This window comes from Melospiza melodia, chromosome 6 (assembly GCF_035770615.1).
Source record: "Melospiza melodia melodia isolate bMelMel2 chromosome 6, bMelMel2.pri, whole genome shotgun sequence".
Lineage (NCBI taxonomy): Eukaryota > Metazoa > Chordata > Aves > Passeriformes > Passerellidae > Melospiza > Melospiza melodia.
Window position 1 is genome coordinate 64,022,292 of NC_086199.1, and position 15,826 is coordinate 64,038,117.

General features: G+C 48.1%; 1 protein-coding gene and 1 long non-coding RNA gene across 3 annotated transcripts in view; both read right to left on the reverse strand.

The window, feature by feature from the left end:
- Nucleotides 1–873: 873 nt before the first annotated feature.
- Nucleotides 874–4,745, reverse strand: LOC134419470 (uncharacterized). Its single transcript, XR_010028052.1, has 2 exons — nt 1,493–4,745; nt 874–1,047 (listed from the first exon to the last, which is right to left on the reverse strand). It is a non-coding gene; the product is annotated as an uncharacterized LOC134419470 (long non-coding RNA).
- Nucleotides 4,746–5,837: 1,092 nt separating this feature from the next.
- CD151 (CD151 molecule (Raph blood group)) overlaps nt 5,838–15,826 on the reverse strand; it is a 32,106-nt gene continuing 22,117 nt past the window's right edge. For both annotated transcript variants that reach the window (XM_063158703.1, XM_063158704.1), the window contains exons 5-9: nt 13,326–13,400; nt 10,704–10,808; nt 9,711–9,866; nt 8,741–8,827; nt 5,838–7,984 (exon numbers count right to left, since the gene is read on the reverse strand). In XM_063158703.1, the coding sequence (XP_063014773.1) occupies nt 7,925–7,984; nt 8,741–8,827; nt 9,711–9,866; nt 10,704–10,808; nt 13,326–13,400 (483 nt within the window). In that variant the 3' untranslated portion in view covers nt 5,838–7,924. The remainder of the gene's footprint in view (nt 7,985–8,740; nt 8,828–9,710; nt 9,867–10,703; nt 10,809–13,325; nt 13,401–15,826) is intronic.

Genomic DNA, 15,826 nt, shown 5'->3' on the forward strand with positions numbered 1-15,826 from the left:
TTTAAAAAGTTGTATTAAAGTCATGTTGGTACCTGAGTTACTGAGACACCATGAGATGCCACTCCAGGGAGCAGCTGAGCCCCAGGTCCCCAGGAAACTTTTAGGCAGATGTAATAGAGGCTGGGTTTAATCCCACCAGATGACTGGGGCTGGATGTGTAGAAAGAGCTGAGATGCTTTTGGGAGCTGCCTGTGAGGGCAGGCGAGTGTGGCTGCAGGGCTCCTCAGCAACCATCAGGGACAGCTCGGGAACGGGGTGCTGGGCCAGGTGCCACGTGCCTGCTCCTGCCTCTGCTGCTCATCCCCAGCCTCTGGCAGATGCCCCTTCCAGAGGGTCACCACCAAGCTGCCCCTGCAGCTGGTGGGAAGAAGCATTCCCACCAAGATCTGGGCCACCACAAAGAACTCAAGAGCTGGGAGCACCAGGTCTGGGGCTGACCTCACTGGCAGGTGATTCCCCAGCCTCAGCTCTGTCAGTGCTGCAAACAGGAGCCCCAGATTGAGCCCACCAGGCTTCCTGGCCTCTCTCAGCACAGAGCTCATCCTGCAGGCTGGCCCAGGGGGAAGGATGGTGGTTCCCCACCTGCCACTCCATGGTTGGTGCCAGACCCCCTCTCCCAGACTAGAGGAGCAGAAGAGAAGACCCAGCCCTGCAAAGAGATGCTGGGAAGTAGCTTCAAGCCTTTAAATAACCCTCAGGCACCAACCAACTTCATTAAGAGAAACCAGGGCATCTCCTGCCACCTCTAGTGGGACCGGAGACAGAATTAATTAGGAGGAAACAAGGGATGAACGTTTGCCTCCTACAAGCTCCAAAAAAAGCTCAGAGGTTGATTTTTAGGTTATCCAGGATGTAGACTGGCAAAAAAAGCCATTAGATCAATTATGCTTTATTAAAACCATAATTGCTTTAATTACAGCCCGTTGCTCCTGACCCCTGCCCAGAGGGTGATGTCAGCCAGGCTGCCCCTACCTGCAGGGTCTGTGTGTGGGGCAGGTGGGAGCACCTGAGGGGGCTGTGGCTTGCTGCCTCCTCCAAGACCTGTTCCTGGGGAAAAGTGGTATTAAAAACTGGACCAGAATGGTGAACTTGTTCCCCTGAAGTGGCTCAAAGCAGGTGAAACAGGAACTGGCTCCCTCTCCCCAAACTCCCTCTCTGCTCCAGCTTAGTTCCTGCTGCCAGTTAACCCACAGGCTGGCAGCACCTGGTCCTCCCCAGGGAGATGAGCAGCATCCTTGGACCCTGTCTCTGAGAAAGACTCTGAATCCTAAAGCAGTGAAAAAAGAGCAGCAGTGCATGGAGAGCAGAAGCTATTTGCATCCACATTCCAGAAACCTCTGCCTGCAAGAACTGAATCGAGTTTACTCTGAGCTCCAGGCTATGTGAAACCAGAAAAAAATTAGTGATTCTAAACCAGAATGGTTTTAGGAGTGCCATCAGAGCTTAGCAGTTTTGTGGGGTCCTTAGGAGATGTATTTTTGTTGTTACTTACATTACAGGCAGAACTGAAGAGGTGCAGTTGCAGCTGGGACTCTGTGGAGCTTGGCACAGCTTGAACAGGCACTAAAAGGAAGTTTTCAATCTAAGATGACAATGAAAAGGAAAAAACTGCTAGGAATTCATTTGTCCATCGTGCTGAGCAGGCCATGGTGGGGGGCTCAAAGGTGAGAAGCAGCTCAGCTCTCACGCAGGAGGTGCAGGATGAACATTTACTGCACTGCTGTCTGCTCTGCCATTCCCACCCAGCACCAGCACAATCTGAGCTGTTCATCTCACCAAAGGGGTCATGAGCTCTGCCAAAACCCCGGTACAAGAGGTGTCCTCAAGCATCCAGGCAGACAGGGGACGCAACTCCAGTATTCCAGTCAGAGCCGTAGCCACATCCCCACCAACGCACGGCTCTGCTTGTGAAATGCTGCCTCTCCTCGCCCACGTCTGTTTAAATTCAGTTCACTCCCTGAAGGCAGAGTTGGTTTTTTGGTGTAAAGGGGGCCAAGAGCCCACATTTGTTGTAACTATGATTTTAATAGCCTGATCCTGTCACATTACCTGTGGTAAGTGAACTGGAAAATATATGTGAAAAATGTATTTAATACATATGCAACCTTCTTCACTGTTTCATGATGTAGGGCTCTGCTCCCTGTTTTGGGGTTCAGGATTTTTCAATCTGGAACTGTAGACAAACCTCAAATGTTTCTTTTGAATAATCCTGCCAGGACTGCCAGCTAGAGCCTAAACAACTGAATCATTCATGAGCCCCTCCACAGAGCACGAGGCATTCAGCAGAGGAAAGAGCACATCAGCCTTTAACTGGCTACTATTAAAAACCTGGGAAAGGGCGGTGGGAGAGGGAGGAAGGAGGAAAAGGAAATAAATTATAATGTTGATCATGTTTGTGGAACAATGATGGAAGACAGATGGAAAACACAAAGACAAAATGTGAATTAGCCTGGGATATCTTAGACAGTTGGGAACATTTAAATGGGACAAGATTTAATTTAGGTGAATATAAAATAGGTCCTGATGGTGCTCAGTATATAACAGAGGAATAACATGCAAGAGAAGAACCACAAGAGCTGGGTGTGGAGGAACATGCCTGCAGATGTCATTTTGTAGTGAGATTAGCTGTTATTTCAGTCTGGAGGGAACTGAGCTGACATCTTCCAGGAGTGAAGACAGCAGCTGAAGTCCAAAACCTGAGCCTGGTGCCTCACATTTCAGGTCATCATTGCTTAATTTTGCATCCCAAAATGGGCAGCAAAGAATCAAAGCATGTAAAACAGCATGGGAAAGCAACTAGCCAGTAAAGACTGCTTGAGAGGGCAAAAAGGTTGTTAAACAGGAAGGAACTCGGGAGGAGGGAAAGGGGAACGATGAGTCTGGAAGGATCAAGCACATTTTTCTGGTGTCAGACTTCTGGGATAAAGGGGCTCCAGCCTTTCTGAGCAAAGTAAGAAATACAAACCTCACCTGTAAGGGTTTTTCTGTGGGCAGTGGAAATCCTCCAGCATGGCAGGAGATCTAGAGGTGTACATACACACACATAAGGCCAGAGCTGTAAATCATCACCCCGCACCCCTCTGCACTCCAGTGTCAATGCCTGCTTTGGCTGCCTCTGACCCCAGGGGTGCAAGGGGCTCAGTGTGACCCTCACGGTCCCCCCATGGCTGCCAGGGACACATGTGACAGCCATCAAAGTCACATCTGGGACTGCAGGGGGGCAGGGTTGGCTGCTGCTGTCCCAGTGCTGGGAGAGAGCAGCCGGTGGCAGGATCAGGCCCTGCCAGGGCACGGGGCTGTCCATAAACTCTGGGTGGGTAAAACTGCTCTGCTCTTGTCAGCCACACAGTTCACTACACAGAAACATGAAGCCTGGAAATGCCTTACTCTCAGCAGCTCATTTTTGCAGAGAGGAGCTGTAATCAGAAGAGGGAAAGCTGCTGATCCTGATGGCCTCAGCCCATGCAGTTTCATTTCTGTTAATGCTGGCACGCAGGAGGAGCAGCCTCCTTGGCAGAGCATTAAGAGGACTTCAGAACCCCAGAGTGGTGCACTTGGAATGACTCACTGAATGCATTTGGGGGGGCATCAGCATCCTTGCTGCTCGTGTGATTACAGCTCATTTGAGAGCATTACACTCCCTCCCTACAAGGAATTGGTCATCTTTGAAGGCACCACATGAATCTGCTCCCTTTTGCCTCCGTGGCCAGCTGGGAAAGGAGAGACCATTCCCCTCTGCCATTTCCCAAGCAGGCTGTATTTGTCCTGTCTCACCAGGGAGGAGAGTATCAGTGTCTGAGCCTCTGAGTCACTGCTGCAGCCGTGCTCAGTCCCAGCCCATCAGGAAAACAAGACATTACAATCACCACTGAAGGGAGGCTTCATAAATGGCAAAAGAAAGGGGCACCAAGGCCTCCCTAGGGGGAAAATTCCCCCAGTTAAATGGCAGGAGAAGAAAGGGCATGTCTGTGAACTGGTTGAGGGTTGAAAGCAACCTTGCAGAGGAGCATAAAATACTCATCTTGTTTGAAACAGCAGGAACAGAGTGAGTGCCCAAAGCTGGACCCTTGCAGAAACTGCTTACCACTACAGCTGTTTTCCCCTTTGCTCCTGAGCAAATTGTGCTGACCACCTGGCCAGCCCAGGAGCTGAGCTAACTGCTGCAAAGGACAATTAGCACAGCTGAAATCTCCAGGTCCAAAGGGAAACAAGCCTGTGCTCCTGTCTCCAGAGAGGGGGAAGCACCCAGGAGACCTGAAGCTGTGGGGATGCTGCAGGATGGCAGCTGCACCTTGATCCCAAACACTGCAGAAGCCCTTTCAAAGAGAAAGAGAAATTGCTTTCAAGCAATAGCTTCATGCTTAGAAACACAGCTCCAGACGTCCCAGACACCACCCAGGACAGTATTGCAGAAATTTCCCTCTGGGGATGGGAAAGGGTGGCTGTGGCCACACTGCACTCCTAAGGACACAGAGGGGACCAGGACAGCCCTTCCTTCTCGGTTTGTGCTCCACCTTCAACTCACTTCTCCTGGAAGCGGGGCTTGGGAAGAGGTCTCATAAATGTACACAGCCACATTCCTGTCTTACCCAATGCATCCCAGGAATGCTCAGCAGTCCCGCAGCGGGGCACCGGCTCCCTCCCGAGCCGGCCGGCTGTGTGCCCCCCCCTGCAAGGCAAACACGCTTGCGGGTGTTTTTGGCAGAAATCTCCGCTCAGAGCCGGGCGCAGGCCAGGCGGGGCTGTCGGCCTGTCCCGTGAGGGCAGCGCGGTGCCGCAGCCCGGGGCCGGGCCCGCCGCCGGGGCGGGAGGCGCCGCTCCCTGCGCTCCCTCATGGGGCCGGGACACCGCCGTGTGCCCAGCGCCACCGTGCGGCCGCGGCCCGCACTGCGGGGGCCGAACCGCCGGCACTCGGCGGGCACAGGGCAGCGCCGGCACTCGGCGGGACACCGGGCAGCGCCGGCCCAGCGTCCCCAAGGGTCACCGTGGCACACGGCACCGGTCTGCTCCCGCTTCTTGACCTGGCCCTGGTCAGGTCAAAATCATGGAGATTCCAACAGGACACGTTTATACCCCTGTGGCAGCTAATAATACACTATCAACTATCAATAGCAATAAATCTGCTATTCATTCTAATAAATAATCATAGTTTTAGCTTGCAATAGGTGATTATACTACTTAATATTGTAAATAGAATTTAATAGATCCCAACAGTAGAATTTTTGTAATTATAGCTAATAGCAATACTATAAATGCTAATGCTTACAGGAGATGATAACAAACACTAATGAAATAAACTAATACTACTAGTTAATAATAAATATTAATAAAGCTAATAACCACCCCTGTCATTACCCTGACAGGACAGAGGGCAAATGATGGGTGACACTGCAGGCCACTGGGTGACCCTGAGGCCCTGGGCTCCCCTGGACTGCATGGGCAGGTTTTGATCCATTACACCAAACTGCGCCTCCTCATCAGGCCCCAGCTCATAATAATTAAGCCCTGTGTTCTCATTTGACCCCTTCATCAATTATCAGAGCCTCAAATGCCCTCAAGCAACCCCTACCAGGGGTCCAATGACCCCTGTGACCCTGAGCAATCCCTGAGGTTCTGCATGCTGAGCTCTCAGGGGGGAGCAGCCTGCAGCCCCCCGCACCACATCACAACCAGGCTGGCAGGGGCAGGGATGTGAAGCAGGCTCCCCTCAGCTTCTTGCCCTGCCTGGCCCCTCCATTCATCTTCTCAAGGAGCTGGCTCCTCAGCAGCAGGATCTGAGCAAGCCAGAGAACTCACCTGGCTCATGGCAGCCCTTCAGTTGTGCCACACACAATCAGTACAGAGTCTTAAGCTTTATTTTTCTATTGGCCAGCAACTTAAACTGGGTTAAAAAAAACCAAAAGCAATGAATATTGTTACACAGAGAAAAAGTATAAAACAACTCAGTGGATACAAGCCAACTTACTGTTAATGTCTCATTCTTCCTGGCCTCTCCCAACCCTGTACAATGTGTTTGAAGGGAATGGGCAAAGGCAGCTATGAAGATATATTTAAGAAATCAGAAATATTGCTTCAAGCAACATGCTCAGTATTTTCCTCTTAGTTAGTAGTCAATACTTGTTAAGGAACTTTACTATAAAACAAGAAATAATTTAGAGATTTCTCCTTTAGATCATTACAGAATAATTTAGATTTCTTTCCTCTCTTTCTTACTGTTGTGGAACCAAGAATACACCTGAGTTCCTCCACTCTCTTTCTGCATTAGTTGAGGATTATTTCATAGGACTGATAATGGAGGAGTTTCAGATTGACCTGCCCTGAATTTTAAGTCACCCTTTAGTGCCAGTCCACGATTTCTGCTCTGTGAACCAAAACCTCCACGATGCTGCAAGACCCTTTTACTGGTCTGGATGATTCTGCTTATGTTGACTGTCTGCTGCCAGGGGCTCAGCCAGCACTGCTGAAAGGCCAGAAGAGGGAAGAAATTTACTTATGAAGGTCTGAGCTTGTCTTCAGTGCTCAGAAACACCAAACTCCCCTTTCTGCTGCTTCATGAGTGTAACAGGCATACCAGGAAGGAGGGAACATGACAGGAGGAGCACAGGATCCTGTGAATTCAGGCTATAATCCTGCTGGCACCAAGTCCATGGCAATGTCTGTGTCCTGTGTGTATCCAGGACCCCAGTGCAGAGACAATATTTAATTAAAACCTATTCCTCAGCAGCAAACAGCTAAGCCACTACTACCAATTTACCAAGTACACTGGGGCAACTGGTTGGAACTGACTGTCCTGACTTTCTTGGCAATAACCAGTAAAGTGAGCTTCCAGACAAAGCCAGAAACCCCTCAGCTAATTAACAAGCTATTTGGAAGCTGAAAAGCATTGGTGTATATCCATTTCCTGCCAAGGGAGGTAAACCTGGAGGTTTTAGTCAGAAAAATCAAACTAAGGGAACATCTCAACATGTAACAGATGAAAAAGGTACTTCCACTAACTGAGCAGGCCAAGGGGTAGCAAGATATGGCAGCCTCACAAAAAGACCAGTTCTTCACCAAACCTCATCAGGGGATAGGGAGGTGGAAATAAGAGTCCTCACTCATGCTGGAAACCAGTCAGTAAGACAGACTAGACCCAAAAAAAGGCAGTCCATCATCTTTGCTCCAGAACTGCTGGGAAGCAAAAGGCATCTTGTGGCTCCTAATGGCACTGTGTTGGAGAAGGCTTCAAGGAAGAGAAGGAAGAATTGCTGAGAAATCCTAAGGCACCCCACAACATCTTGGCGACGTGAGTGTCACAGCCAGATTTCAGCTGCCCCACGTTGTGCTCCCAGTCATCTGGGCACGTAGCTCCTGCCCCCAGTAAGCAGGCAGGCATCCTCTCTGGTGGAGAACAGCTGTGTTAGGACATTGGTGCACACTTGGGAGGAGGGAGGGAGAGAGAGAAATCTTCCATGTATGAGAAGCTCAGCTCTGGCTCCAGCTCAGTGCAGAACCATCATCTGTCCTCACAGTCAGTGCCTGTGGGCCACTTCTCAGGAGAGCAAACCATGATTCTTGTACAGCATCCTGATAGCTTCATGTTGGCTCGGGAGAAGCCTCAAGGGAAACGGCCTAGGATAAATCTTGCTTTGTAGTTATATCAAGGGACTGCTGTGCTAAAGCTTCTAGCAGAAGATCCACAGCTTTTTTGTTTCTTGACACTGAAGAGGAGCTGCTGAACTCCCAGCTGCCTTGTACACAGCAAGGAGGGTGACTTTCCCCAGAGGGGCAGGTAAGGCAGTGCATGGTTCTAAAGGCATTCAATTGCAGAGCCCAGTCCTCAAGTTACAGACACTTTGGTGGTGGTGGTGGTGGTGAAGAGTGGTCAGGTTTGGCAGGTGCTAAGGGAAGTGGCAGAGGGGGAGCAACAGAGCTCTCACAGCTATTAATATGGTTCTGACTTTAAACTCTTGTACAAGCAGCAGGTGAAAATCATCCCAAAGATCTACAGTGTAAAGGGAAGAAAGAAATACATGAAAACCACAGAATGGATGCAGTGAAGTCAGCAACTTGCAAATTAACAGTTCAGACCCACACCAGTGTCAGCCAGCTCCTGCCTGGGGATAACACACTCCAGCTTGCAATAAGCAGCAGGAAAAAAACAATCTGTGCTAATCCTTGTAATTAACCACCAGTAGCTTCCTGGGGTGTAATTTGGCTGCTTGCCAGAACAAAGGGGAAGATGAGGAACTCCCAGACACATCTGCATCATGAAAAAAGAATATCCTCTGCCATCCCCTCTTAAAATGCAAGTGCAAGACATTCACATTCTACACCTTCATTCATCACCCTCTTGCAAATCAGACCCACAGGGCTGTTCTTCAACATGACACAGCTGAAGGAAAAGTTCTGGATAACTCGAGATAATCCTTAGGATCCCGGGTGGGATGGTCCCTGCTGCAGGGCAGGCAGTTATAGGACACAGCCACAGGAGGGCTTCCTCGAGCTGCCGAGCCATGGCCTCCCACAGCCCCGGAGAACAACTCCTTCCTGGCCCTGCTGGATGAGGCGCCTGCAGGGAATCCACCAGACCGGCACAAAGGCTTTTGCTTTGGACTGGTGAATCCTCGGGTCCCCGAAGTACCTGGCAACTTCTTGCCAGGCAGGGAAGAGCAATAAAACATCTTTATTTCCATCTCTCAGCTCAGGAGATCCTTCAACTTCTGCCCAGCACCCCAAAACTCCCCTCAGCCCTTTTTACCTGCACACAAGCAATGCTGATGCCCACTGCCCCAATAATTTTCAGATGCTCTTGAATGAAGTTTTCCAGCTTGGTAATGCAACCACTCTGCAGGGTGAAAGGGGGAACATGGAAAATCAGCTTCATTTTAACCACTTCTCCATTTTAATCCAATGTTTGCAACTCTCGAAAGCAGCACTTCAAAAAGTGGTATCTGTGAGCCATCTCTTCCCCCAATATCTCTGGAAAAGCTAAGCAGATTATGTGAACTGTGAACTGCATCATGCCTGGTATTGCTCAGGACCAGCTGGCTCAGGAACCTCTGAACAAACCCAAGGTGGCTGCTGGCAGTGCAGGGGAAATGTAGAAAAACTGACCACATCACACACAGTGTCATTCTTCTCTCAGGTATGTGGAGAAAGATTCACTCACTCACTGCCTAGCTCCTGCCTGGAGGGGATGTTTATTCCTGTGAGGCCAAAAGGCCAAGGAAATGCTGCTAAGTGCATCCAGAACCAACAACCCTAACATAACTCAAGCCTTTTAAGAGTAAATTCTTCCCACTGCTATTTATTACAGTTTGGTTATTGAGTTTTGGTATGAACCTGGAAAGCCAGGCTCTGTCTGACTCTGCCTTGCAACTGTCAATCAAGGACTAGAAGTATCTCCATTTGCACCTCATGGAGTAATTCCAACCACAGGAAGTTGTGCCAAATGTAGGACTTGCATCCAAATCACTTATCAGAACCAACAACCTTTCCTGCTTCCCCCCATAATTGATGTACAAAAATAATTTTCCTCTATTTCAACATATTAAAGAGCAGTCTACAGAGCTGAACACATAGCTAAAGAAGTGAATTCTACATTCCAAGCAATGTTACTGACCTTGAAGCCTACTGACAGTTTGCAGTAATAACCCAACACCATCACTCCCTGCCCACCTCCCTCACACACTTTGTGGCAGGTGGCTCTGAAGCCCTTCTGCTCTCACCTCCTTGTAGATGTTGGAAGGATGGTCTCTTCTGCCACACAGGTCAGTGATGGTCTTACAGCAGCTGTCTGGGACCTTCCTCCCACTGGCCTCTGGAGATTTGATCCACAGGCTGTCGGCCCAGTCTGTGTAGTTGTTGCTCCCACAGCACTTGAACTGCACACACACAGAGCAAAGGCTGAGCCTGCAAGCACTGCAACCTTTTTCTCCTCCAGCCTCCCACATCAAGCCCTGGGCCTCACCCTCCTTTAGCTATTTCATGGGTTTGGGGTTTTTTTATAATTATTAGTGACTTTTGTGTTAGGAGTTCCCCAAATGGCCCTTTAAATATCAAGTTCATCCATCCTTCAGCAGCTGTGACTTTTGTTTACTGCTGGGACGAACTGTAACCAGAGTGCACCTGCAGCTGCCTCAGCTCATAACTGCGTGTTAATGATGGCAACAGGATAAGTTTAATTACCAGTTACCATCACAAATGCACCTGCTATGGCACTATGCAAAGAGCAGTCCCTGTGCTTTGAAAATGCCTATGCACAAGGGTCTTTTCTGTGGGAAAACCTGTCAGAACTGTGGCAGCCCTAACCTGAACCACCCCTGAGCCAGGCACAGCAAGCAACAGTGGCAGAAGAGTTCTCCTTTCATTACATCTTGCTCTCTAGGGTACCGAAAAGCTTAATGAAAAATGTCAGCAATTTCTCCAAAGCTTTGAACTGGGAATGTAGAAGCAGCTGTCAGAGTGACTTGGCAGCTCCAGTTCACTGGGAGCAGTTCAGATATCATTCCCCCAGTGCTACTGGTCATGCAATTCAGTGATCACACCATGCAATTCTGCCAGTTGTACGGCTCAGGCCTTGTACTTCACCCAATTTTGTCTTGAATCAGAACATACACTCAGCTTACAGAAGAAATAACTGCAGGTTGGACATCAAGAGTTGCCTTTTGTGTGCTTGGTTTTAAGCCCTGAAGTTGCTCTTAGCCTCCAGAGCCACCCACCTCCTGCTGCAGCTTGTCCACTGCACTGGTCACACTCTCCTCTCCCTCCCTCCGGTACTTCTGGGTCATGGTGTTCTTCAGATTTTGTTTCAGCTCCAAGCTCAGCTGAATGGAGAGACAAATGGGATCAAATCACAAGCCAAACTCACTCCTCAGAATGACCCAAAGCCCTGCATACATTCTATTGCTTTTGCCCCAAGAGGAGGATGGAGAACCTAGTGGAAGCTACAGCTTCCTTCAAGATCATCCTCCAAGGCTGGACTGGACAGGCTTATTTCCAAATGAATACAGATCAGACCTCTGTTTTAATAACTGCAAGAGAGGTGCTTTGGGATCAAACTGCAACCTGTGTTACACAATCCCACCTGGCTTCTCACCTTGAATGTGCAAGATTGCCAAGACATGCCTGCAGTGAAAGGGAATACAAAAGTGTGCCTGCTTAAACATGAATATGCCTGTGAGACCATGTGCAGTCTTCTCCCTCTAAAGCCTGTAAAAAAATACTAAAAACTCTATTTTTGTAAAAAATACAAATCACTCTGTCCAGGAGCAGGAAGAAATCAAGAGTCCTTGGCATGATGGACTAAAGCCACATAGACCAAACAGCTCTTGTATCATCTTGAAAAAGGATGCCACAGGAGGGAATTAAGTGTGTGATTGCAAAAATCACTGCAAGGCCTTCCTGATAATAGAGAGACAAAGTCTGATTTTGCAAGAGCAGAATTTCTGAAAGCATAATCATAAACCACTGGCATGTTCAAGTGATTGGATTCAAACACTTATTCCCATGGAGACTCTTTTAATCTAGCTGAATTCTTCTCACCCTTTGGTGACAGCCAAGAAGTGCCAGAGAGCCACATCCTTTTTTTTTTTTTTGTTATCCTGGTTGCATCTCTTTCTTTTTTTCTTTTTTTTTTTCATACTGGTTCATGCAGCAACACTGCTTTAGTCCAACACCTCTGAAATTCCAAGTTTCCTATATAAACCAATATACACAATGCCAACATGCATTTTAGATGGGGTCAATGGAATAAATAGCTGAGCAACCTCTTTATATACCTTTTACTCTACATAGTAAGTAGTAAATGAGAGGTCAAACATCTGGTTATAGTAAACTGTGCATAATACAGTCTGGAGTTTATTCTCCCTTTGAAACACTGCTTTCTCCAATCCCAGGTGTCAGATGGGGACAACACCTACCTCACAGAGATGATATGAGGCATCATTCATTAATATTTGAAAAATGCTTTGAGATCTTGGGCTGGGAAGCTCTATGGAAATGCAAAGGACTTAGCATAATAGAAAGAAAGGAAAAGGTTCAGCAACTGGAAGGCAGAGGCAAATAAAGAGAAGAATCCATTGGCAGAATTATTACTTGGGAGAAAAGCAGTTACCTGTGGGCTCACGGGGAAGAACTGCAGCATGGAACAGAGATAAAGAACCAGTTTAGACACACACATGCAAGCCTTGGACACCAAAGCAAGGGCTGAAATAAAAACAGTGGCAAACAGAGCAAGCAGCCTGCAACCAAGAGAGAAGCAGGATTTATCAGCCAGAGGGCAAAGGGATGTGCAGCTGTTGATCAGAGATGCACTCAAGTGATCTAAAGCACTCAAGGGTACAGTTCTGAATATGCTGTCCCTTGTTTCAACCCGGGGATCAGCTCCTCTCCATCCATTGTCACATATGAACCTCATGCCTTTGCACAGATGGATGGACAGGTCCTGGCTTCCTGCCATGCCTGCCAGGATTGATCTTTCCCTGTTAAATATGCACATCCATACCCCAGATCCCTCCTGGCAGGAGCCAGTACAGTTCTTTGGCTCCTTGCAAACCACCAGCACCCATCCAAGGCAAAGCGTAGAAGGTCCAAGAGAAAATGGAATGGCAAGGAGTCCTGGCAGTGAAGTCAACAAGATGGGATGTTCAGCTGCTTTTCAGACAGCCATTTGATAACAATCCTAATTTGCCACTTCAAATCAATTTCCAGACATGAGAGCAACTTTTGCAGGCAGTTTGTGCCTTGGTGGTTAAACTCCCTTTGAAAGTGAAGTGATGAATTAAGCTCTGCTCTCAGCAACAGCAAGAAGTGCCAAGCCAGACCTGCAGCTGTTGGGAGCCTGTCCTGTGTCTCCTGCCCCTCAGCTGTGCTGCTCAAGTAAAGCTCTCTAAAAGTTATTGACCTGAAAGGACCTCCCAGCTGGTCCATTTGTTACCTTTGCTGGATGCAGCAGGAACTGTTCCTGTGTCCTGAGCATGATAAAGTGGCACTAACGTGATTTCAGTTGTTTGCACTATGCCTTGAAGGCTGTAAGGAGAGTTCCTAGATCTACACAGCCTCAAAAACTGTCTTCTACAAGGCTCTGCAGAAAAACAGGGCACAAAGTGCACACAGCAAGGAGCTGAGCAGCAGGGCTGAGCAGCCCCTTGGAGTAATGACCACCACTTTGCCAGAACCAGTAAGTAATCCAAGGTCTTTCATACATGAAGTGGAGTGAGGAGGTGAGCCCCAAACAGACCTATGTCCCAAGCTTCCAGGACAAATTTTGGCTAGAGAAATGGGATGATAACAAGCTGTTCTCTCTCCCTTGTTTGAGTCTCCAAGGACTGATGTCCACTCACCTGCTGGTAGTAGATATAGGCCAGGATTCCTGCAATGATCTCCAGGAGAAAGATGCATAGCAACAATATGAAGTACTGTAAAATAATGGGGAAAAGACATTAGAATAGAACATAAGGAGATGCCAGGAGGCAGCTTTTCTTTACCTGGTAAGAAAATGCCTGACTCTGTCCTCACTGATGCTTTTCCGCAGCAGTGTTCAAAAGCAGGGGCTGGCATTAAGACTTCAATAGGATAGGAAAGGAACAATCCCACAGATTAATAAAAAACCACCAAACCACAGAATAACTGAAGACAAGCAGCAGCAAGTGTGAGTTTAACTCACAGAGCCAGAGGGATATAGAGAATGGAAAAGTGCAGGCAACTAAGATAAGATCAATGTACAAAAGAAACCTAGATAGATAATCTAATGACTACACTCACTATCATAGAAAGTATCTGACTCTGACATCAATACAAAAAAAATTTTAACTTTTACTTGTTTTGACATTGTTTAGGGCATTTCACCAAGTTACTAAGGAACAACATATGTTATAAAGATGACTCAATAAAGCCAGAGGGTCCATTTCACCAAATATACAGCACAGCAGCTAAGCATAAAGCATCATTTGTGCTCCCTGTGACTTATGCAGGGCTCAGCCACAGGCTGAGGGGCACTGTAGAAGTGGATGGACTTCAGCACTGATTCACACTCAGCACTGAGGCTGTATGTGCTCCTGAACTGGGCTCTAGATGGAAAAGCTCTGCCTCTCAAAAAGCAAAGTGAGAAGAACTCTTAGAATACTAATAGGAGAACATGACTATTTCCTAAAAGGGCTTAGTGGCAATGAAGTGAAAAGGGTAAAAGCCCTGCTTACCACAAGGAGAATCAAATGGGCAGTACAGAAAACTGTTTGGGAACCCTGTTCTAGTCACAAACAAGTCAGAAAGCCAAACCCATGAGGAATATGGGCAGTAAATTAAAAGAACTAGGCAGGCCTGAAGAACCAGGGTGGTGTGTCCATTTCCTACTTGGGGTCCAAGACAGCTTTTCAAGGAGAACCCCTCTCCTGACAAACAGCCCCTGCCTTGCTCATGGTCAGCAATGAACAGTTTCTTTACAGACCCAGGCTGTTCTGTGACTGCTATTAATCCTCCTGTAGATAAAGCTGAAGAGACCCCAGTTCCAGCCATAACAAGGACCTCAAGCTAGGTTCCTGTAAGAACTGGCTTCCCCGGGACAGAACAAACAAAATATCTCCTGTTTTCTGTTTTACCCTCAGCCTTAAGAAAGGTCAGTTAGCAAGAGACAAAGCAAATGGCTCTCTACAAATGTAACTGGACATCAAACCTCCACAAAAAAGAACAGTGAAGATCTGGACACAGCAAGGATGCCTTCTGCTGCACAAGGGTTACACCCCCACTGTGCACTCTTTTCGCTAGGTATTTCCCAGCCCCTGCTGCAGGAGTAAAATGACACAAACACTCAGGCTTCCTCCTCCACCCCTGCTGAGCTTCAGCAGCTGCAAAGGAAGGACAGCTGGGTTTTATCTGCAGTCCAGGCTTTAATCTGAGCACACAATCTCGGCCTTTCACTCCCCTGCCCCAGGCTCTCCCCCGAAGCCATCCCTAAGCCTGTACAAGGTACCCATTCATCCCAGGGCAGTGAGTCACACACTGCAGTGCAGGATAGCTAAAGGCTGCTCCCAGCACTCCCAGGAGGTGGAAAAGGGGCAAGAAAGGGTTGGCAGGCCTTGACACAACGGCTGGCTCTCTTTTGTTGGGACCTTGTTATGCCTTAACTGACCTGACATAATTCCTCTGCCAAGGAGGGGCAGGATGCTGAGAACAAGCAATGGACTGGAAAGCTTATTTTTTTCCTTGCTCTGTGTAATGTCAGATGCATTCAGGTAGAGCTAAAGTTATGTCACCACAAGCTCTCTGCTCACTGTGCTGGCTTACAGTGGATAGAAACAAACACATATCCAGCAGACCTTAACAAATGTGAGTCACAAGTAAAACCTTGTGAGGGAGCTTAGTGCATCCACCACCCATGAACCCAACCTGTCTCTGCTGATACACTCCACCATTATCTTACTCTCACCCTTCCCTCAGGGCCACTTCTAAGCATCATGCTGATATAGGGGAGCAGCAGCTCTCACTCTGGACACACACAGAGCACAGGGCAGCTCTCCCTGCTCTTCAGCTGTAGCTGCAAGGCCTTCTGAGAGGTCTGCTATGGGAGGAGTAGGCCAGCTCTGGCATGAACTGTAGGGACATGCCCTACTTGTTTCCCAAGTCAGAAATGTGTGATCACCAGAACCACTCTAGCAAACACATGCCTGGACCTGGGTGGGCTCTAAGCAAAATTTACCCTGGCTTTGGTTCCAAGACTGAGTCAGGGCTATTGGGTGTCTCCTCAAGATCTAAAGAGCCCAAATTCCATCCAGTTTTGCATGAGGTACCAAGTGTTAAGTGTGTTTTCTCTGAATAATACAAAAAGTGGCTCAACCCACCTGCAACC